General features: G+C 40.6%; 1 protein-coding gene across 4 annotated transcripts in view; it reads right to left on the reverse strand.

Moving 5' to 3' along the window:
• Positions 1 to 22976, reverse strand: part of RBMS1 (RNA binding motif single stranded interacting protein 1) — a 211320-nt gene that overhangs the window by 83183 nt on the left and 105161 nt on the right. For all 4 annotated transcript variants that reach the window (XM_065881183.1, XM_065881181.1, XM_065881184.1 and 1 more), the window contains exon 2: positions 10334 to 10509. In XM_065881183.1, coding sequence (XP_065737255.1) covers positions 10334 to 10509 — 176 coding nt within the window. The remainder of the gene's footprint in view (positions 1 to 10333; positions 10510 to 22976) is intronic.

Below are 22976 nucleotides of genomic sequence, written 5' to 3' on the forward strand. Positions count from 1 at the left end.
TCATCAGCTGAATTATCCTGAGCAATAAGAGAAGGAAACCTCTCTCAACTCCATCTTTAAAATAAGGATAACAGTCAGACAGAGAAGACAAACATCATATGATAACACTTACAGGTGGAATCTAAACAAATGATACAAATGAACTTATTTACAAAACAGAAATAGACTCACAGACATAGAAAGCAAGCTTATGGTTACCAAAGGGGAAACTGAGGGGGAGGGATAAATTGGGAATTTGGAATTAACAGATACACACTACCATATATAAAATAGATAAACAACAAGGTCCTACTGCATAGCACAGGGAACTATAGTCAATATCTTGTAATAACCTATAATGGAAAAGAATCTGAAAAAAAGAATATATATTTTCTAAAATTTTAAATAATTTAAATTAAAAAATTTTTAATTTATTAATTTAAAAAATTAATTAAAATTAACTTTAATCAATTAATTTTTTAAAAGAAGTTAAAAAAATAAAATGGGGATAACAATACTGCTCATAAAGTTGTTCTTAGGATTAAATAATAAAACATCTGGCACAGTCCCTGGCACACAGGAAATATCTGTCAAAGGTTAGCTGCTGGCATTATTCAGGTGTTTACACATTATGCAGAAATGTTTTCCATAATTTATTGTAAAATGAAGATGGGGAAAGATGAAGGGAGAGGTTGTAAATTTCTAATATTCATGCTATCCCATTAAGGAAATTCTAAGTCAAACCAAGCACAATTGCCAAATATAGGCTTAAGGCTTTTATTCCTGATGATACCTTCAACTTCATTTAATGGTTAAACACCCCCAAGCTGCTGCCACAGAAACCTAAGGTTCAGAAAGAGGAACAGGGGATGAACATAAAGTAAACTCCATCTGCTCTCACAGAGAAGGAGAGGATGCTCTTGAAAAGCTTCTTCTGATTCTGGCCATTATCTTCAGTGTTGGGTTCCCAATTAACTTCTGCTAAGGCTAACATTGAAATTGGTTTGCCAACAGTGTGTGCAGTATTTGGGCAATACAGGGAAGAAGGCTCTTAATCATGTCTAGGAATAACAAAACGAAACCCTTAAGAAAAAGGTCAACTGACAGTAAGGAGGCTTGGCTAAAGCTCTAAATATCCATGCTTACCAGCAGATTTTACACAGAGAATAAATTAGAAAATAGACATAATTGAGGTTTTCTGCCAAAATATCAAATGCATACATGCAGTAGGTACTTGGCAATAACTAATGTTTGAGGTTTCAACTACTTGTGATGACACTGAAATTCTCTGACCTGGAGTAATTTAAAATTTTGCTGCGGTATGTATTTGAATCATGGGCACTCAGACAGAGGGAAGTGAGTCATGCAGCCAGTGAAGAAGCGTAGCCCATCACCCAGGGTCCATATTTCAAGAAGGTTTTGCTCTAATTGTGTAGCAGTAACTCTCAAGAAGGGATTAAATGTTGTGTTAATTTTTGAAAATTGCCCACCCCCTAAAAAAAGCCAACTGATAGTTCTAATGATAAAAATAAAGAGCAAAGAGAGGTCTAAGAAAGAGCTGGTTCTCTACTGGAAAGCAGGTATTTGTGGAGAATTTTTCTGATGCTGAAATTATTTTTGAGAAATTCTGGGATTTCCAAAAGTCTTCAGACTATATCTTGGTACGTCAAAGATCTATTGCACACAAAGTATTTCTTAAAGTGCTAGAATTCTTTCATACCAAGAAGGAAAAGGAAGCAATTAAAGTGAACAAGAAAATAAACGATTTTATATAGCTTATCCAAGAGATGACTAGGGAGATACACACTGTTAAATACACACTGTTGCTCCTCAACTCTGAAATCTGCTTTGACTTCCATTTTTAGAGGAAAAAAAAGATCACAAAGATGATATATAATCTTGCTCAGTGCCTAATGCATCCCGTTTTACTCTTTGACTATATAGACCCTGACTGGAATACTGTCCATGAAGAAAGTGTTAAATTACAATTAATGACTGAATATTTTGATGCAATAGATTGGCACACCTTTTTTTTTTTTTTTTTTTGGCACACCTTTTTAAAAGAGTGAGATAAAGTCTGAAAACTTCACATCTTAGATCACACTTTTCAGAAAATGCCCAATTTTCTTGGTCTAAGCCCGCTTTGAATTATTATGTGTCACCCTCTTATGCTAGTAATAATAAGAGAAGCCAAGTCCGAGAAACTATTGCTAATAGTATTTTATATTCTGAGAATCTTCTAGATCGATGAAGAAAGAATTATTGAGAGGATAAAAATTAGCTGCTTTACAGAACAAACACATTTGGAACTTAAAAGAAATCCTATTATTTACCATATAAATAAAATGTATATATGCGCAAGGAGCTATATAATAGCAACAGAAAGAAAAATGGCATGCATTTGCTATGATTATCTATGGCAAACATCATCTCAACTCAATTTCACTTTTGGGGAGAGCTTTTTTTTAAGTACTCCAGTCAATAAAACATTTTTGTTAAGGCACACATTTAATGAGTGAACTATTTTTTTTTATCACTCTATGTTTCTGTTAACTTTTCTTTTTCTGACTGTCTTGCAAAGGAACCTAATAAAATTTTGCTAGATACAGTTTTCAGTACCCTTGTAAAATGCAATTTTAAAAAACCTAAAAGCTCAAATGGCTTTGGAATACAATACAACTCAGTATGTCCAAATTTCAATTATCCTAGAGGTGGTGGATACCAAAGAAAAAACAATCTGTGGGTCTTTCATTGTTGATGTGTGTGAGTTAAATACACCATGACCACCACCGCCGCTACCACTAAGACACTACTTCAACTTGCCTAGAAACGTCACTTGAAGGGTAAAGTATGCCTCAAAGAGATATGTCAGCTTCTAATTTAACACTATATCAAGAGCTATGGGTCTGTAAGATTCACAAGTCTGACTTTAGAATAATACTGAGTGTAGGCAATAAAATCTTTTGGTCCATGTCTTTCACGTTTGTACAGCTGTCTGAATACTCCAGCATACATCCATGTGGGCTGTGTTTCTTTCCTAAAGTAAATGTATTAATAACTTAGGGTATGTTCAGGCTTCTTGGACTGAGTCATTTGGGGATACCTGAATGGCCTTGGGTTACCTGGCTTTAAAGTCTCTCTTCAATTTGAAAGTGAGAATCAGATCACTTTTGGGTGGAGTGATTTTTCCTACTTCATCACAGGATCATTGTTTTGTTTTCAACTTAAGGTACTCTCATTTCTTGAACTTTATATAAATTCCAAAGGATTTCATATATACCCGGGATTTCCTAATAGTGGGTCTGTCAGGCCCTTGTTACTTTCAGGGTAAACACTTAAGGTTTAACTTCCTATTAGGGTTAAAGGTTGATTAATTAAGCATAAAAAACTGTATTTATCTTACTAGAATGCCTTCACTTTCAAATTTACCTTAAAAATAGCCTAATGATTTTGAAATAAAAGGGATGATCATTTTATTCCAGAGTAGAGAAAAAAGAACTTTCAGCAGATAAACTGCTTAAGAAATTTTAGAGTTACAGAGATAAATGGAAATGTATAAAGAATTATTCCTTATCATTTCAATTTTCCTAACAGTTGCCCTGACTTTTTACTATAGTCAGAACTTAAATTATTCTTTTAAAGTCAGTGTTCAACAAAACAACTAGTGGTTTCAGAAAAATATTTAGTTCAGTGGGCCCTGTTTGTGGCTTATATGAATGAATAAAAGGACGGCCACATCTGGGGAACACAGGGAGAGGCTGGAGTTTAGGGTTTGAGAATCAGTGAGAGTCTGTGCCCTTCCTGTGCACTCTCTCTCAGTTAGTGAAAACTCACATTTTCACTTTATTCAAAGCTAAAACCTTACAGTCATTTTTAATCATGCTTCAGTCCCCGCATTCCTATCTCTAAGGCGCCCTGCCGCCCCAGTGCCTCTCCCCTCCATCGCCTATCACCACCCTGGTTCAGGGTCGCGTCGGCTCAGCCTATGACAGCCCTCTTCTCCAAGCCAACCTTCTGACTTCTGTTGTAATTACCATTCTGAGAAAAAAAGAAAACACTGAATTATGCTTCTCTTCCACTCCACGGGCCAACTTTTTTGTAACTAAAGAACAGACTCCAAACTTTTCAGCTTATTATTCAAAGTGCTAACGATATGCTCCCAAACTGCATCTCAGCCTCTCTTTGCTCTACATCCACACTCCCCACTCCGGGCACCAGGAGCCCTGGCTAACGAACAAATGCTGAATGGCAGCTTCGCACCAAGAAGTGTTCTTTGTGCTTTCTTAAACATCCAAGCACGCTCACATCTCTTGGGCCCTTTTGGAGGCCTGGAGGACACTATCATTTCCACCCCGCATGAAATCTACCTTGTCCTTTAAGGTTGAGAATCATCTCCTCCCCGAAAGCTATCCCCTGGTATCGAGGCTAACGAAACTTTCTCCGACCCCTCCCAGAACACTGCACTGATTATAACATTTACTTTATTCTGTCTTAAATTAGGGTTGGCTGTTTATGCCTGCCTCTGTTGATCTGTGTTGCTTTTCCGCTTCACCTTTTTAAGAGTTGCATTATATTCAAAAGAATAAGGAAAACTTGCAGAAAACAGAAAACAAAGCACTAGGAAATGAAAATATACTGGATATTACAACCAAGGAAACATTGTATATCAAAAATATTTCCTTTTAATTAGTAATAGGCTATAATATTATAGGCTAGATTTAATTTCACATTTATATAAAAATCATGTTTTACTGTACTTTGAAATGAATTAGATATCTATTGAATGAAAGGGGAAAAAACCCCCCAAAAAACTGGTTGACCAAGGATTGGTCTGGGAATGAGAAAAAGGTTGTAGAAGGTGGGAGGAGTAGAAATACCTCATCTCGTTTTAATATCAATAGACTTTTTCCTTTAAAATAAGCTGTTGATACACTGAGTTATGCAGACCTTTTCATGTGATGTCAGTATCACAGAAATGTCCATCCTTGGCCAACAGAGACCCACATATTTGCTCCTACTGCAAACCAGGAAGAACTATGGACCAAACCTTGCGCCCAGATACTGTTTTTGTTTGTTTGTTTTTATTGGACCAAATATTGTTTTTACATTTTCAGAAAAATTAGTTGGGACACAACAAAAGATTTTACAGTATTATGACAAGGAATAAATCAGGGGTGAGTGGCATGAGGATAAAACCAGTCTTTTGTGAGTGAAGTGCTTCTCCTCCCACCCCCCGGCCCTCCCCCCTTGTCCCCCCCCAAAAAACGCCTCAGGGAGAGAAGGCTGGTGGTTCATGTTAATATAACCTATTCTCTGGCTTTCCCAGCTTTCAGGATCAGAATCTGGTATTTTCTCCTTAATTTAAAATGGAGGATTACATATAACTTAAATTTATTCTAGTAGTTAGGATTTTGAGGAGGATTTTGAGGAGTAAAGGCTCAGGCATGGGGAGACTAATATTTGCTCAATGACCTGGACTGTGCACCAGCTCCTCTCCTTATATTACTTGATTTAATTCGAATCACAACCTCATGATATAAGCATTATTTGACCCCTTTTACAGGCTACTGACTGAGAATAAGGCACTTGCCTAGCACTGTGGTAGGTAACTCTGGGGCACCAAAATCTTGCCACCCTGACCACCATGAGTTTATACTGTAGGTAAGAAATCTGTGAAGATGATATGCTGTCAGCATTACACACAGTCACAGACATGCTGCTACATAACAAGCCCTTGGAGAACAGAAATGTATGGAAGTAAGATGCTGACTGGGAGGTGGGGATGCATAAAAATAAATAAGGAGAGGTTAGTGTGGTCCACGCATGAAGGAGGCAGGGGGAGCTTAGACTCGACCTTGGAAAATCAAGAAAGGGCAACGGGGCTTCCCTGGTGGTGCAGTGGTTGAGAGTCCGCCTGCTGATGCAGGGGACGCGGGTTCGTGCCCCGGTCCGGGAGGATCCCACATGCCGCGGAGCGGCTGGGCCCGTGAGCCTGCACATCCGGAGCCTGTGCTCCGCAACGGGAGAGGCCACAGCAGTGAGAGGCTCACGTACCGCAGGAAGAAAAAAAAAAAAAAGAAAGGGCAATGGAGAGGCCCGAGGGGAGGCAGCAGCAGGAACAAACGGTTCTCGCTTGTCACCCCTCAGGGAGGGAGGGAGGGAGGGAGGAACCACCCAATTCTTCCGGCTCTGAGAACGAAGACAGGCCAAAGAAGAAGCCGCAGGGCTTGGTGACTAAGAGGATAATGGGAAATAGCCAACACTGCTCCAAAGCTTCAACCTGGGGAGAGTAAATGTGGAAGAATGACGGTTTGGAGAGGAAGGAGATAGTGTTGAATCTGAGGTGCTAGTAAGATATTCAAGTGGAAAAATCTGCAGAAAATTGTAAAGAGTGGAGACTAACCCTCTGAGAGGATGGGGCTGCAGAGGAACAAGCCAAGAAAACTTAAATCAAAAGAACAAGGAGTTGGGCTTCCCTGGTGGCGCAGTGGCTGGGAGTCCGCCTGTGGATGTGGGGGACGCGGGTTCGTGCCCCGGTCCGGGAAGATCCCACATGCCGCGGAGCGGCTGGGCCCGTGAGCCGTGGCCGCTGAGCCTGCGCGTCCGGAGCCTGTGCTCCGCAACGGGAGAGGCCACAACAGTGAGAGGCCTGCGTACTGCAAAAAAAAAAAAAAAAAAAAGAGCAAGGAGTTGAGGAGATGTGGACAACAGTGAAAACAAGCCAGACGAAATAAGGGAGATGGAAGATGCCATGCAGTTTCAGCTGAAACTTGAAAGGAAAATGCGAAGGGTTAAGGTAGTGAGAAAATGGCAGCACCAACAGCCGTCGGCTCATCTGCCTAGAAAATCTGCCAGAGAAGTTGGAAGGGTAACACAGTCAGGCAAAATTTTTTGTTTGGCTTGCTTTTAGAGAAGGCGGAGAATGAAGATTATCTAAAGGTCAGGGGGTAAAAGATGAGTCCTTTCTGTCACCCAGCTCATTCCATTTCCTAAATGTGCTGGTTAACTGGACTGATGCCTTCTTTTTGAGCAGATAACACTTTAGAAATAGGGTGCAGAGCTGCAGCAGCCAGAGTGGTCACGAGGTCCCAACAAGACTTCCTATATATACACACATCACAGTGCGGAAGTTCGCTAGAGCTGGTCAGCTTCTTTCATCAAATCCTCTTAGAAAATTGATCTCCTTTCACTCCCTATCACCTGACCACCATCACCACTGTCACATCCCTGCCCAGTCCTTCAGACCAGTGTCCTTCAAGTCACCGAAACTGACCACCCTCCAGTGTGAGCCCCCTTTCCCTCAGCCATGTTGACCTACACTTTCCAGTGTCCCAAGTCCCTCTTTGACTTGGGCTGAGGCTGCTTTTTCACTGCCATCTCTTGTGTTGACATCTGCTTTTTCACTGTCATTTCTTCTAACATTATAGCATCTGTATGTTCTACTCCAAACATAGCTTTTTAAAAATACTTTCTGTCTCCCTCTCCGGTTTTCACAATCCTCATGTCATTCTTGCCTTCAGGTTTCACGCATTGTTTGTATGTTATCAAGTCCCTGTTGCAAACATTCTTAGGTATCTTTTTCCATTTTTCTGTTACATAACCCTCTAAAATATCCAAGTCCCCTAGAGACCCAAATTACTTGTTTCAATTGTTGCCCCTCCTACAATTCACATTAATTTGTAAATTACAGTGCTAAATTTTTATTTCTAAAATATATATATTTTTAGAGCTATGAATTTACACCTATCTTTGCTGAGAAGCTTCTGAAACTTTTCTAAAAAATCTCTAATTATGTCCAGTTTTTTAAGCTCTAGGATGAGTCACTTTTCCATAAGGTTCTTGTCACTTCCATGTGGCCAACTAGCTATTCTTTACTGGAAACAATTAAGTCCGGAACAGGAATGCTCCTTTTTGCTCTCTCCACATTTTAAGACACAAAATTGTCAACCAGACAAATCTGGTGCTTATTAGATGCTCTGTGTTAAATGGAACAAAGCTTTCAGCAGATACTCACATAGAGTTCTCTATTACTGTATGTCTTGCCTCTGTATAATACATAAAGAAAACTATCATCAGAGCTAAATATCAAACCTGGGGTTCTGCAAATGATGGGAGAGAGTGAGTAGCAAACCATTATTGCTGCTATTGATAACAGCAAAGAGACTGATGTCTACACATGCTGAGAAAATCCACGTATGTCAAAGACACCAACAACAACAAAGGAATGAATTTTTCAGGAAAGATGATCAAATGCTCTTCTGCTGCATTTGGAATATGATTTGACTCAGTAAAAAAAACTGCTGGTTTAATTTTTCAAATACGTATTTACTGCATATAAAACATGGTATTACTCTATTATTTTATGGTTGTTTAACTCTATCCCCTTAATGTTACAACTCACCTTACAGGGTTCAAAACTAGCTGAGGAACAATTTGTCTTCTGAAATCCTTTCCCCTTCTCTTACACCGCAAGGATGTGAGGGTTCATTTCATTCTTTTGTGTCCTACAAAGTTATATTTTTAGCTCCTTAGACTTCAGGTGCTCTATCTACCTGTAATTATGTTGCAAAAGCAGAGGGAGATGCCTGTAGAGGTCAACAGCAGACAAGATAGCAAAAAGGCCTATTTGTGGTCTTGAACAGCTGCAACAGGGCAGGGCGTGCCTGGCAAAATTCCATCCGACTCTGGTCAGGCATGACAAACCCCAAGAGCTGGACTTGCTTTCAAAGTCATCCCTAGCACAGGACATTATTTCACTGCCCTGGGAGCAAAGGCTGCAGACAAAGTCCAAAGGGGCTGATCAGAAGGGTAACACGGGAAAGGCGGAGGGAGAGTCCTGAGGGTGGCGGCCTTCCGAAGGCTCTCCAGATGCTGACGAACCACCTCCCAGTGTCCCACCCTCCTAAAAACACAACAGAGCAAAACCACCAGCGCTCCTGATGGAAGGCCAGATGTTACTTTTAGTTCCAGTTTGCAAACGCTGCCCAAGTAAGTTTTGAAGAAAATTTTTTTCTTAAAGCAAGAAGTAATAAATGTATACTTTACCCAGTAAAACAAAAATAAGATGCTATTAATCATATGTTTAGAAATGGAAATGCTTTTCAGGGAACAGGAAACATTCTTTAGTGGGCGTCCTTTTCCACAGTTATATAAAGTTCTGTTTGTGAGGGACCATGATTGTCTTTGGAAAAATAAAAGAGGCTGTTGTACGTGTAGGCTTTTATAGCTTAAAGTGATTGGAGGCTTTTAGTCTTTACACTGTGATCTTTGCAATGTGCAGTGCTTCTGGCTCCTTGGTTTAAACTGGTGCTTTCTTCCTTAGTTAATGTGATTGCAGCAAAGTAGCATACTTATATTCTATTTATCGACAAGCATATAATGCAAATTTCCTTTGGAACAAAGTTATACATGTATGCACATTTCATCTCAGGACACAGCACGGGGGGCAGTGAGAAGAGGAATAGGAACTTTGGGCATAAGAATGCCCAGAACTGAGGACTTCCCTGGTGGTGCAGTGGTTGAGAATCCACCTGCCAATGCAGGGGACACAGGTTCGAGCCCTGGTCCGGGAAGATCCCACATGCCGCAGTGCATGTGTGCCGCAACTACTGATCCTGCACTCTAGAGCCCGCACGCCACAACTACTGAGCCCGCGTGCCACAACTACTGAAGCCCGCACGCCTAGAGCCCGTGCTGCACAACAAGAGAAGTCACTGCAACGAGAAGCCCGCGCACCGCAATGAAGAGTAGCCCCCGCTCGCCGCAACTAGAGAAAGTCTGCAACAAAGACCCAACACAGCTAAAAATAAATAAATAAATTAATTAATTAAAAAAAAAAAAAGAATGCCCAGAGCTGAGCGTGAACAACCTGGACCACAAAACTACAGGTGTGAGTGAAGACAGACTACCTTTGCCCCCCTGGCATTAGCGTTTATACCCATTTAGGATTAAGTTAGACGGTAACTACCTTTCTGACGAACGGTGACAACGAAAGTTTCTCTTATGATGAGACAGAATGGCCCCGAGAGGTGCTTCCACAAAATAGGAGCACTCCTCAAAAAGGAACCAGCCGTGTTTTTAAACAATTCATAGCCTGCTTCTCATGCGCCAATAAAGTCAAATTCTACTGAGCAAATGCTCCAATTTATCTTATTATATAGGCATTCTGTTGATCGTCATGCTGACTGAAAAAGCATCCAAGGACTCAAAACTTAGAAACCCTGTCAACTGTGACCAGAATGAGCATTAACAGATTTGTCTTGTACTAAACCTCTCTCATAACACAATTTATCTCACTCTGTAATATGATCAAGGAGATATTTAGGAGCTAAACACAAGAACGACTTCTACTTACGGCTGACACAGCTTCACCAGGTCCTGGTCTGTGGTGTTGGGAGGCAGCCCCCGGATATAGAGGTTCGTTTTGCTTAGCTGATCCCATCCTGAGCTGCTACTGCTACTACTGTTGTTATTACTGCTGGTGGTGCTGGGGCTGGGAGGGGCCATGGGGTGGGCTGGGACCAGAGACTGCTGGAAAACAAAGACGGCAGCGTTAGAACGCCAGACAGAACCGATTCGGCACCATTCAGAGGCTGTATGACCTCCCAACCAAGACGAAGTTACCGAGATATGCATACAGATTTATCTTCAGCTACTTTACCGCAGATTTTCATTTACACCTTAAAAAAGATCTGTTCATTCTACAAAAATACCCTCTCCCTCAACATGAATAATAGGATTTTACTCAGCAGAATATTCTCTACCTACACCTGAAACAGGACTAAGTTTTTGTAAGATTTTATTCAAATACTTTAAGGAACACATCTGATACTCAAAACGAACTTGCATAAAGCTATTGATAATATCATTTTAATCTACAGTCATTTAGAAATCACTGGACTTTTGAAAAGGTTTTCAAATTCTGACGGACACTTGATTGAAACTTGCTGACAATTTTATTGAGATGATTCTTAGGGATTAAAAAAAAAAAAAAGATTACTCTTCAAGTGTAAGAAGGTTAGAGTTCAATCAAGAGGCTCAAATAAGGAAGACTTCACCTAGTTCTAAGACAGGCCCATGGCTTCCTTGAGACATCTGGATAAGATTCACAGGTCGGCTACCTTTCGCTCTGGCTAACCTTGTGAAATTTAACCCCTGTGAGAATGGTGTAGAAGCTGGAAACCTTCCCAGGCCTGGCAGCAACCAAGGTAACTTTTACAAAGCCTGCAAGCCAGGCTCAGTGTGGTTTCAGTCGGCAGCCACCTAGGAAGAATGTCTGAAAATGTACTCACATCAGATAATTGTTAACCAATCGAAAGAAACCACAGTTCTCTGTCCCTATGCCACACACATGACCTTTGAGGAAGTTAAATGGTTCAGTTTGACATGGAAGTCAGCACACCCCAAAGTGTCCTCACAGCAAATGCTCTGCAGTTTCACACCAGGACAGGAATTTTTTTTTACTTCACATCTTCTAAATAATAAATAGACTAACCAAGGGCATCACTGACACTGAGTAACAGTTGGAAGATGTAAAATTAGTCACTAGACATTCAACAAAATTTTCAAATCTTACAGCTTGATTTTTACTACCATAAACAAGAAAATGAAGCATCTCTAGGACACAATTAAATTCCACTTTAGAAAGTTCGAAACGTAGACCCCCTGCAATAAATATAACCTTGCTGACCTTGTCAGCAAACTCAACTTTCCAGGACAGATTATCTGGCTCTGCACCCAGTTTCTGCCACGGCCACCCTAACTCCACAGTAACCTGAGGCGCTGGGCACCTCATGAATCTAGACATGTAACCATTTCTTCATGGCCTATACTATGAAGATTGCTCTTCTCACTGCCCAGCGCCCTTGCTAAATTAAAATCAGAGTCCAAACACCACTTTATCTCAAGGGATTCTTTTTCAGAAAGGAGAGGTGCAAGAAGGGTTAACAACAGTCAATGTATAAATGAAGGCTGAACTTGAACCAGGAACATCAGCACAGCTTAATCCAAACAAAACCTGTCTGAGATCATATCCTATCAAGTCTATCTGATTTATGCCCTTAATAAGCAGTTGAACTCAAATCCTTTCCTCTCATCCCTGTTTGTCTCTAAGGGATAAAAACAGCTTTCCAGGTATAAACTAAGCCCTTCTCCTGCTCTGCCACTGTTGGCACCTCAGACCCCTCAGCTGTGCCACACAGAGGTCTATGTCCCTTCTCCAAAGTCACTCAATATAACTGCTAGCTGCAACCTCCAATCAGCCAGGCACCCTCTATTTCTCACTTCAGTGAAGGACAGAGGGGCTGGGAAGTTAACACATACATCGCCACCCTGTCCCTAGCCTTCGATTTACACAAAGAACGGACAGTTGTAGACATCTAGGCAAGACTGTAGTTTTTCTTAAATCGCCTCTGATTCACATCCGAGAGCCTGTGCTTGCCTCAAACACAGCTTTTCACCATAGGACCTGGTGTGTTCAGCGCTGCAGTCGGGGAATGAAACGTGGTCACCTGTGTAAGCCTTGCAGGGGTCTGACAGAAGCTGTGGATTGGGTCCATGCCCACCTTGCAGTGGGATGACACCACCCAAAGAAAGTGAACCAGCAGGCATCTGAAAGACTGCATCCCAAGTCTGCCTCAGCTCTCACCCTGCTCTTCTCTGGGGTGGAAAGTGGAGTGTCGGGCATAGACTTACACAATGAAAAGAAACATGTGGATGTGTGAGTTATCTGGAGATCTCCTGGACATGAAGGAGCAGGCTTTTATTTATGTATCTATATTTGGCAGAAGCAGAGCCATGATCTACATAGCTGATGGAATGCATCTTTGACCAGCCTCCATATTTATGACAGCAATATTCTCCCATGCTGGAAGTAGGTGGAGAGCATATATACAGTCTGTGCCTCCCCACTTTCTCTCTAACCTACTCTTTTGGGGAAAGAAATCTCCTAGTATTCCGATCCCACCTGGGAGAAGGGAGGTCCTGAATGTATCCTGAGGAGGGTGACTGGTCTCTGGTGAGTCCTGGTGACCAAGGTTAAATTCAAATGAATCCTATTATCAACTCTCAGAAATAGCTGATGACTAAAGACAAGAAGCATTAAATTAGTCCAAGTTGTCCATATTCCATTTTCTGGTACAGAAAATTTTAGATCAAAGAATTGAGTTTTTAGAACTCATTGAAATTAAAAATTTAAATCCTGATAAAGACTTCCTCATGTTCAAAGAAGAAAATGCAAACACAATAAAGGAGTTTATTCCAAAATATTCAGAATGGGTTAATGATAATTGTTAAGAGCAGGGTAATAATTATTGTCATATCCTGCATGTTTCGTATGTGCCAGGCACTGTGCCATGCGTCACAGTGCCATGCATCATCTTACTTAATCCAAACGAGACAGATGCATTATTGTTCTCCCATTTTGCAGATCAGGAAACTGAGTCTCAGGAGACGTTAAGTAATGCGCCATGGTCACACTTTTAGTAGGCGGCAGGGCTGCAATTTGAACTCAGATCTGCTGGACAACAAAGCCAGAGCCCTTAATCTGTACTCTAAGTGGCACCCAAGACACTGTCTATATCCTAAATGAACTATTAATATTATTTCATTTTTCTGTGCCCATTCTTCCTGCAACTTAAATTATGAAACTGAAGTTTTTCTGAAATATGACACTTAATACCATTGGTGGCTAAGTTTTTTTAAGAAAAAAAATTCCAAGGTGCCTTTAAGTTAATTTAATGAGCAACAGTCAACTTGTGCTTTTTTTTTTTAAACAAAACCCTTAAAAAGTTCAGTTTTTAAAATTCGACCTTATAAATCTTTTCATTAAAAGAATTCTGCAAACAATTTTGGAAAGCTACAGCACGTTACAGCCGAACATCAGAGTCACCATTTTAGGAAGGCTCCACTTAACCAGTGAAGAATGAAACCCTCACTCCCAGATTGAAACACAAACACTGACAAGTCTTTATCTACAACTTCAGAACCCTGATCAATTTAAAGCAATTACACTTTGTAGTCAAGTGCCTCAACAGCATGAACCGCAAACTTAAAAAAAAAAACAAGAAAGAAAAAAAAAGCTCACAAGTGGACGATATTTTAACAAACTCCATTTTCATCACTGGTTGTCCTTTTACATTTTGCCTCTCAAAAACCCCTAAGCTGCCCTAGAATTTGAAAAGACACTCCCCACCTTCCACCCCTTGGATGAAGCATGTGGACAATTTTCACAAATTCAACCTATTTATTTAAGGAACTGGGTGGCTGAATGACCACAGCTAAGTGCTGACCCATCCCACAAGAGCCTAGGAGTCTGTAGCTCAGCCTTCTTTGGCCTAATCTCACTGCTTCAGGTCAGGTAAACAAGATACCTATCAAGTTATCTATCCAAGGGCAGGGAAAACAAGCTAATTCAGTTTTCACAATAACATTTAACTAGGCTGAATTCGCATGCCTAAAGTGATAGAAAAATAAAGTTGGTGGTGAACAAATGGGTGGCTCTGTTAGCAGAGCCTCTCTGCACTCCCTGCAGGAGTGGGTGTGGGCACCAGCAGGAAGAGGGCTTGTCAACACTCAGGGAGGACTTCCTGTGTGGACCACAATCAGGGAGGACTTCCTGTGTGGACAGCATTCAGGGAAGACTTCCTGTGTGGACAGCTCTGATGCTCCCATCCCACCAGGAAAGCCCACTCACCTCCTACACCAAAAGACAGACACGCAGCAACTACACGTACGGTAAATCTATTTCCCTCCCCATCACATCACCCCTCACCCCAATGCACATTAAGAAGTCTCTTCTATATAAATGCAAATCTAAGTCTCTTTTAAAAACGGGATTAACCACGTGTGAACTAAAAATATATTAGTAATCATGTACATTGTTGTAGATTTCTATTCAGCAAAGAACAATTAAAAAACCAAGACCTGTCACTATAAATTCTATTGTCCTATTTCCTTCCTATTTCTAATAGGCTCAAGAATAGTGCTCTGACCAATCTTATAGCTGAAGCTGTTCTTCCCTCACCCCCTCACTTAGTAACTTTCCTAAGAATATACTTTGAAGGGAAGGGAAACCTAGTATCTGCCTTTTAATTACCCTCAAGTCTTCTTTAAGGCTGTCATCCTCATAGTTTAAGGTTATAATCCATAATCCCTGTCCCCACCCTGCCACCCCCTACACACACACACACACGCGCACACACACACACACACACACCCCACCACCAAACAGCAGGGAGGTTTACCACATCAACTATTTCCTTTATCCAGAAGCAAAATAATCATTACAGTTGCTCCTGAGAGCAGACAGAAGTCATGGACATCATCATTTCTCCAGGAAATAGTATAGTATCAAGCCTGGCGTGAACTGAGTACTACACAAAGGCACTGTCTACCAAACTAATGCCATATACTGGTTCTTCTCCCAAAGCTTTCAAGATACAAAGGAAATTTAATAATTTAGGGGAATTATGGAACGGGGGTGGGGGGGCAGATCATCTGAATAGGCCAATTTTGTCACAGTCAGAACATTTTTGTTGGTTTGTTTCCATTTAGACATCTGAGTGGCTCCAAAAGGGCTAGGAATAATAACTGAGAAAGATAAAGTTCCTGGCACAGGGAGCTGGGAAAGTACACAGCTGAGAAGTGGGAGGTGAGTTAGTGAGAGATGAGAAGCTGGCCAGGAAGCAGATGTTCTTCCGGGTAGGCCAGGAGGCGAAAGGACAGCACCGACATTAGCCCAGAACAATGGTGCCCCTTCACACATGCAGAGTCTTACCCATCACTGGGAAGGAGGACAAATGGGCAGATATCAGGTAATCCCACTGGATGCCAGGATATCAAAGCTTAAAATCACATAGCTAATTAGTTAATGAACTGGGTCTCATATTGTCACTGTTCCTTGTTTGGAAACAAACTTTGTAGCCTCAAACTATGAAACTGAGCAATAGGTTATTCAGCATTCTTTTGCTGGATTCTGTCTGTCGAAGCAGAGAGGTCCATGTTGTTATGTTTGCTATTTAAAAAATCTAAAACTAAAAATTCCCAAGGCTTCGTAATTAATATTCACTAAGATAGTTATCAAATCTCATCCTTAAATGTAAAGTTGCAATCTCTACATAGAAATCTCTTTACCTAGGTCCATCAGATAAAAAAAAATAAATTTCAGACGTGCACTGAAATTTTAAAATGTACCATTCCGGTGAGCGATGCGGATAACGGAGGAAGCGAATAAGTGTGTGGGACCCGGGGTTGGTGAGAAATCTGCATCTCCCTCGCAGTTTTGTTGTAAACCTAAAACTCCTCTTTAAAAAAAGCCTTTAAAAAAACAAAACAACAGGGACCTCCCTGGCAGTCCAGTGGTTAGGACTTCGCCTTCCAATGCAGGGGGTGCGGGCTCGATCCCTGGTGGGAGAGCTAAGATCCCATGTCTCGTGGCCAAAAAAACCAAAACATAAAACAGAAGCAATACTGTAACAAATTCACTAAGGACTTTAAAATTGGCCCACGTCAAAAAAAAAAAAATATTTAAAAGCAAAACAAAAAACAACATAAAGATTCCGCACTGAAGGCATTAAGTATGTTATTCACCGGAAAACTGGAAGGCCAAGAAAGTAAGTGAGGGGCTTAAGGCAACGGGTTCAAAACTTCCTTACCAGAAAGCACATTCATTAGGAAGGAAAAGCTTTTAACAGTGGGCTCCTGGCCTTATCTACCCTTAATTGCATCACGTAAAATGGTGTGGTATGGTTTCTAAAAGTAGTAAGAGTTCAACCAAGTGCTCATCCCTGAGATGAGATGAGAGGGATGAGAGGGCCTGGGACAGAAAGGTGGAAGGCGGCTTCACTGAGGGAGTAGATGGCTGAGGGAGCTGGATATTAATGGCAAGTCATTAAAAACAGAGGAAAGGCAGTCCTGAAAGGGGTGGGTGTGTGGGCAGAGGAGAAGAGCCGACCAAGATACAGACAGGAAGCATCATTCTTCATAAAGCCAGGGAAAAGACCAACCTCTTTTCCTTTGTCTTTTCCCTTGGTTGGCTCAAGGGTATGCTAGGACAAGCTGATGTTTGGGGAGGAGAAGGTGTGTGTGGGGGGATGACACTAGAAAGGTAGGAGGAGTACCTAGAAATCGATATAGAGTATGGATATAATGTCACACATGACTGTTCAGAGTCTCACAGGGAGAAGAGAAAATTTTAAGATGATAAATGAAGAGCATAGCTTGTGGAGGACATAAACCTAAGGAAATTCTCCCCCCTCCTCTCTACATACACAAGAAAAATGACTGAATGGAAAAATCTGCATATCTGGAGTCCAGTCTTGCCTTGGCCAGTACCTGGAGCATCATTTCTGGGCAGCACAAGGTCCTCGCCTGGGCAATGAGCAGGTTAGACTGGGTGATTTCTAAGCTCCCTTCCATTTCCGAATTCTAAGGCTGGATAATGCTTCTGGCTGTCTCCAGCTAAGGCATATCACGACAGAACCCAGCCAGGCCCCTGGGTACTCTTATCTACCTGCACCAACAGTCAGAGAAATGGAGTAAGAGGTTGAATCAGCAGACCCGAGAAAGAAGACTCACCCAACTACATGCGCAGCTAGAAGACAGACAGGAGTCGCACTGTGGTCTCACCTCCCTACACCACTTAAGCCAAGCACAGAGTCCCTATTTAGCCACAGATGTTTATGAGGAAATACAGTAAATACAGAAGCTATACTAAAACTACAACTAAAGTTTAAAGAAACAAATTAAAAAAAAATTTTTTTAAAGATATAATATTCAGAGTTCTTATAGCCAGAGTGGTCTTCAGATGAAAATATTATAGCTGAATAACTTGGACCTATTGAGACTTTTGGTTGGTTAACAGCCTCACATCTTTCTGTTTCAACATGTAATCAGTAAAAAGTTGCATTTCACATTCTATTTAATCTCTTATACATCAAAAGACCATGTAATAGCTCCAAAACCACCTTAAAAGAAAGTTCATAACAACCAGCTATTGGAACACGGTAAACAGAAAATCCTGCCAAACTCCTGGTACAAAATTGATTACTCTCCTGGATTCTGAATGCAGGTGCATAGAGAGTGTTTTTATTCTCTTTTTGGGTCTCAAATGAAGAATTTTCAAATCCACACCTGTTTTGTTCCTTGACACAGAGCCCTGCAAAGGGACAAGAACAAACTCTTCCTTTTTACTCAAAATAAATTGAAAAAAGGAAATTTCCTAAGGGAAGTGCAGCATTACCTTTATCATGACAGCTCAGAGCACCTCTGCAAAGCCTGAATTTCCTGCCTCACCCCAATGGAGTTAGGATACCAGCATGGTCAACTTCCTTCCAGCTGTTTTTGTTTTTTTAACATTTTTATTGGAGTATAATTGCTTTACAATGGTATGTTAGTTTCTGCTTTATAACAAAGTGAATCAGTTATACATATACATATGTTCCCATATCTCTTCCCTCTTGCATCTCCCTCCCTCCCACCTGCCCTATCCCACCCCTCCAGACGATCACAAAGCACAGAGCTGATCTCCCTGTGCTATGCGGCTGCTTCCCACTAGCTATCGATTTTATGTTTGGTAGTATATATATGTCCATGCCACTCTCTCACTTTGTCCCAGCTTACCCTTCCCCCTCCCCATATCCTCAAGTCCATTCTCTAGTAGGTCTGTGTCTTTATTCCCATCTTGCCCCTATGTTCTTCATGACTTTTTTTTTTCTTAGATTCCATTATGTGTTAGCATACGGTATTTGTTTTCCTCTTTCTGAGTTACTTCACTCTGTATGACAGACTCTAGGTCCATCCACCTCACTCCAAATAACTCAACTTCGTTTCTTTTATGGCCGAGTAATATTCCATTGTATATATGTGCCACATCTTCTTTATCCATTCAGCTGATGACGGACACTTGGGTTGCTTCCATCTCCTGGCTACTGTAAATAGAGCTGCAATGAACATTGTGGTACATGACTCTTTTTGAATTATGGTTTTCTCAGGGTATAGGCCCAGTAGTGGGATTGCTGGGTCATATCGTAGTTCTATTTGTAGTTTCTTAAGGAACCTCCATACAACAGTGGTTGTATCAATTTACATTCCCACCAGCAGTGCGAGAGGGTTCCCTTTTCTCCACACCCTCTCCGGCATTTATTGTTTCTAGATGTTTTGACGATGGCCATTCTGACCGGTGTGACATGATATCTCATTGTAGTTTTGATTTGCATTTCTCTAATGAGCTGTTTTTAAAACTCTATGTATAGTACAGTTTGTATCTTCTAGCATTTTTTGTTAAGTAAAGAATTATTGCTGAGATCGCAAAGTCCTCAGGGTGGAAATTACCTATTTAAAAATATACTTTCTTTACACTACACAACACTTATTGAAAGTACTGTAAAGTGATTAACTAAACATAAAGTTAGAAAAACATGAGCCAGCTTACCCCCAAAAAACCCCAAATGAATTTATTCAATTTTTTTTTTCCCCAAGATGCAAAGGGACATGTGAATAAGCTTGCAGCATTATGGGTTTCACAAATCAGTCCCTGGAGAAAAAAGCATTATCTGTACTTTCGGGAAACTGAACAAGTATTTGAAATCTTCCCATAATAATAATACAAAAAATGAAATCGTATCTGACCGTGTTGTGATTTGTATATAGCCAAAGTAAAACATCAACAGGAAAAATTTTTGAGTTACTACAACTCAAAAAAATTAATAACCACATTTATTGCTTTTTCATGGTACAATTTAGCAGTTTACATCTGACACAATATGGATAATTAGTGTAGGACGGCTTTTTATTATGTATCTCTGTGTATGTATTTCTACGTAAATGTCTGTGAGCAAGTAGAAGGGATTAAGCAGATGGTTGTCTCTGAGACACACTGTCTCTGAGACACAAAGCACAGTGGCTTTTTTTTTTTGCCTGAGATCCACCTAAAAAATTAATTTTTTGCCTGAGATTTTAACACTGTATACACATACAGGCAAAGACATAGAAGTTATTTTCCTTTACCCTATGCAATGTACCCTAACAGTACCTTTTCTTGCCTATTTCCTTAAATAAGAAATGCTGGTAGCGACTTAGTAGCGGCCTACTAAATTGATTCCACACCCCACTAATACTGCCACTTGCAGGTTACAAAACAGTGCTCTGCTGCATTTCTCAAACTTTGATGCGTACAGGAATCACTTGCATTGTTAAAATGCAGATTTTGACTCAGCCACTTGGGTAGAGCCAAGATTCTGCAGTTCTAGCAAGCTTCTGGGTGTTGCCCATGCATAAGGCAGGAAGGACTCAAGGCAATGAATACTCTTGGTGAGTGACAATGAATTCTGGAAAGGGACCTTTCCAACTTTAAGAAGGAGCAAGGTGCGTCTACCCATAAAATGAAATGAAAACCTCTGTTCATCTGCTTTCCAGAGCTGAGAGAGACATCAGAGATCATGCAGTCTAGTAATTCTCAACTGGAAGTATAAAAGAATATTAAGAGATGGGTGGGGAGTGGAGATAGGGGCAGTATTTTTATTTTTACTCAAGAAGGCTTGACTTTTAAAATGTTGATAAACACTGATCTAATTCAATACCTTGCTTTTCAGGAAACCCCTGTGAGGCCCAAAGAAGTCAAAGCATGTATATGTCCAATGTTGTACAGCTAATTCAAGGCAGGACTAGGTCTCCCTTCCCACCAGTGCTGTCAAAAGGCACCAGCCCTTATTTGCTACAAGGATTGTAGCACTTATAATGGTACATGCCAAGTTTTCTCAATGAGTCTTAAAAAGGAAAACTGATGTGCTAGTCTTGTTAAGGTATCATAGAAAAAGTATGTATTTTGTACTGCCTCTTTTACACCTCATATTTTAGATTGCTTACTTGGATGTCCAAGTGTATGCTAGACATCCAATTTCCTGCTTACTGAAAAAAAAAAAAGGAAACTCACACCATCTATTAAATTTACAATTCAAACTTCCTAAAAACTCCTTGTGAATGCCACCACTCTATTTTTGTGTTTATATTAAAAATTTGTGAATAATACAATCCTTATCTGTACCATCTACAAGAAGATACATAAATCAAACAGATTAATCATAGCAGTTTGTTGCCTTTCTGTCAGAGAAGTACATTCAGGGTCAAATGGCAATTTAATAAGCTTAGGTTAGAAACCTTTGAAAAGTCTCTAGAATTGTCCGCCCACTCTCTAGTCTCCCTATGTATGTCAGAAATTCACTCACTTAAACCAAGAAACTTCAACCCTCAGTTTCCTTACAAAGAAACTTAGAGACTTGGAAGATTTTCCTTTCATGTATTCCAGTGTCTGGTTTTATCCTAAAGCTTCACAGTGGCTATACTCATATTCATTCTCTAAGACGAGCTGGTTTTCCTTCAGAAATCCCCAAAATTATGAGAACGCCGCTCCCAAGTAGCTCACCAGTATACTTAAAGAACTGTTCCTCTTTTGACCTGAGTAAGCATTTCTTCATTTTTTTTTTTTTTTTTTGCAGGAACAAGTTTTCTTCCCTGTGGGATTTCTCTTGTATATATAGACTGAATATCCACTGCTTACAGCAGCCCAGAGACTCTCCTCTCTCTTGTGGAGCCAGCCCATGCACTACTGCTGTCTAATCACTTCAGGACTGATGGTATCAGCCTTGGAGTACCTGGGTGCCTTGGAAGGTAACCAACCCAAGTGCTGGCAAGGTTCACTCCTCTCTTCATCTTTTCTGAAGTAGATAAACTAACGTGCAACTTCATTCTGCAGTAAGTGGAATCTGGGAAACAGTTTCAGTATTTATGTAAGCCAGACAGGACTTCTTTTTCAAAAGAAAAATTATTTCACAATACTCTTTGTTTAAAGTAGGGATTGTTGCTCAAGAAGAAAAAAAGTGAAGCTATTCATCTTCCTGAAGACCTTTTATTTTCTGTTGCTCAAGTTAATCACAAAGCATCAGTTTCATTTGAAACTGATTGAAAGTTGAAAATTTCAGAGGGACCTTCTTTTCCAAGAAACCTGGGACAGTATGATTCAAGTTCTAGCTCTCGGTAGAAAGGAGACCCGGAACCTCTGTGAATTTGGGGGGCCGGGTATGGGGGTCACACACCCCACAGCAGCACAGCTCCATTGAGGCTTTCCATCCCCTTTTCCTCTCCTTATATTTAGTTTCACTATGTAGCATATAAAATATCCTTTACCTTTGCTTCATGAAATCAAACATGCAATCTTTCATTCTCAATCATGATCCCAGATTAACCTAATTTATTAGTGACAGGTACCCAAACTGGATTTCATAAATCTCTGTCCTTCTAAATGCACAAGAAAATGACATCATCTCTTCCCACCCATCGACAAAGAAACACAGTGGTGAAGACAACTGTACCTAAATGGAAACTGGCTTCAGGAGACTCTACACTCGATGACCAGTGATGAGGGGCCAGCTCTCTGCACCCACCCCACCTAAACCAAAGCAGCCAATGAGCACTGCCGGCACAGGAAAGGGAAAAACACTGCTGTGAACCCCTGTCCTGACAGAGCAGACGGGAATGGTCCAGGTGTGGCCTGCAAGCCACCTAGGATCTCCTACGCTCTCTGGATTGTGTGAATGTGAAGCAGCAGCTCTCCGGATTGTGTGAATGTAAAGTAGCAGCAAGGATACTTCAGGGAACCTGTGCATTACCAAATCATTTTGCTGAAACAGAAAAAATGCAGGAGGCGGACAAAAACAGTTTTAAAATTTCTATTTCTCCATACAGACATCAAAAATCCTAAAATTCAAAAAAAAATCCTAAAATTCAAGTCTTTGGATATTTCCTTTACATTTTGGACTAGATTTAATCTCAAAACAGTACTCTCTGCCCAATTTAAAAATCGGGACATAGAACAAAAGAATGAACTAAGAAGAATGGTAGATTTTTTTTTTTTAAAGACCAGATCCAGGCACTGTAACTTCTAGTATGGGGGGAAAAATTAGGAATGAATGGGCAAACTGCCTTTTCTACACTCCAGCCAGGGA

The sequence above is a fragment of the Phocoena phocoena genome, chromosome 7 (genome assembly GCF_963924675.1).
Source record: "Phocoena phocoena chromosome 7, mPhoPho1.1, whole genome shotgun sequence".
NCBI classification, from domain to species: domain Eukaryota; kingdom Metazoa; phylum Chordata; class Mammalia; order Artiodactyla; family Phocoenidae; genus Phocoena; species Phocoena phocoena.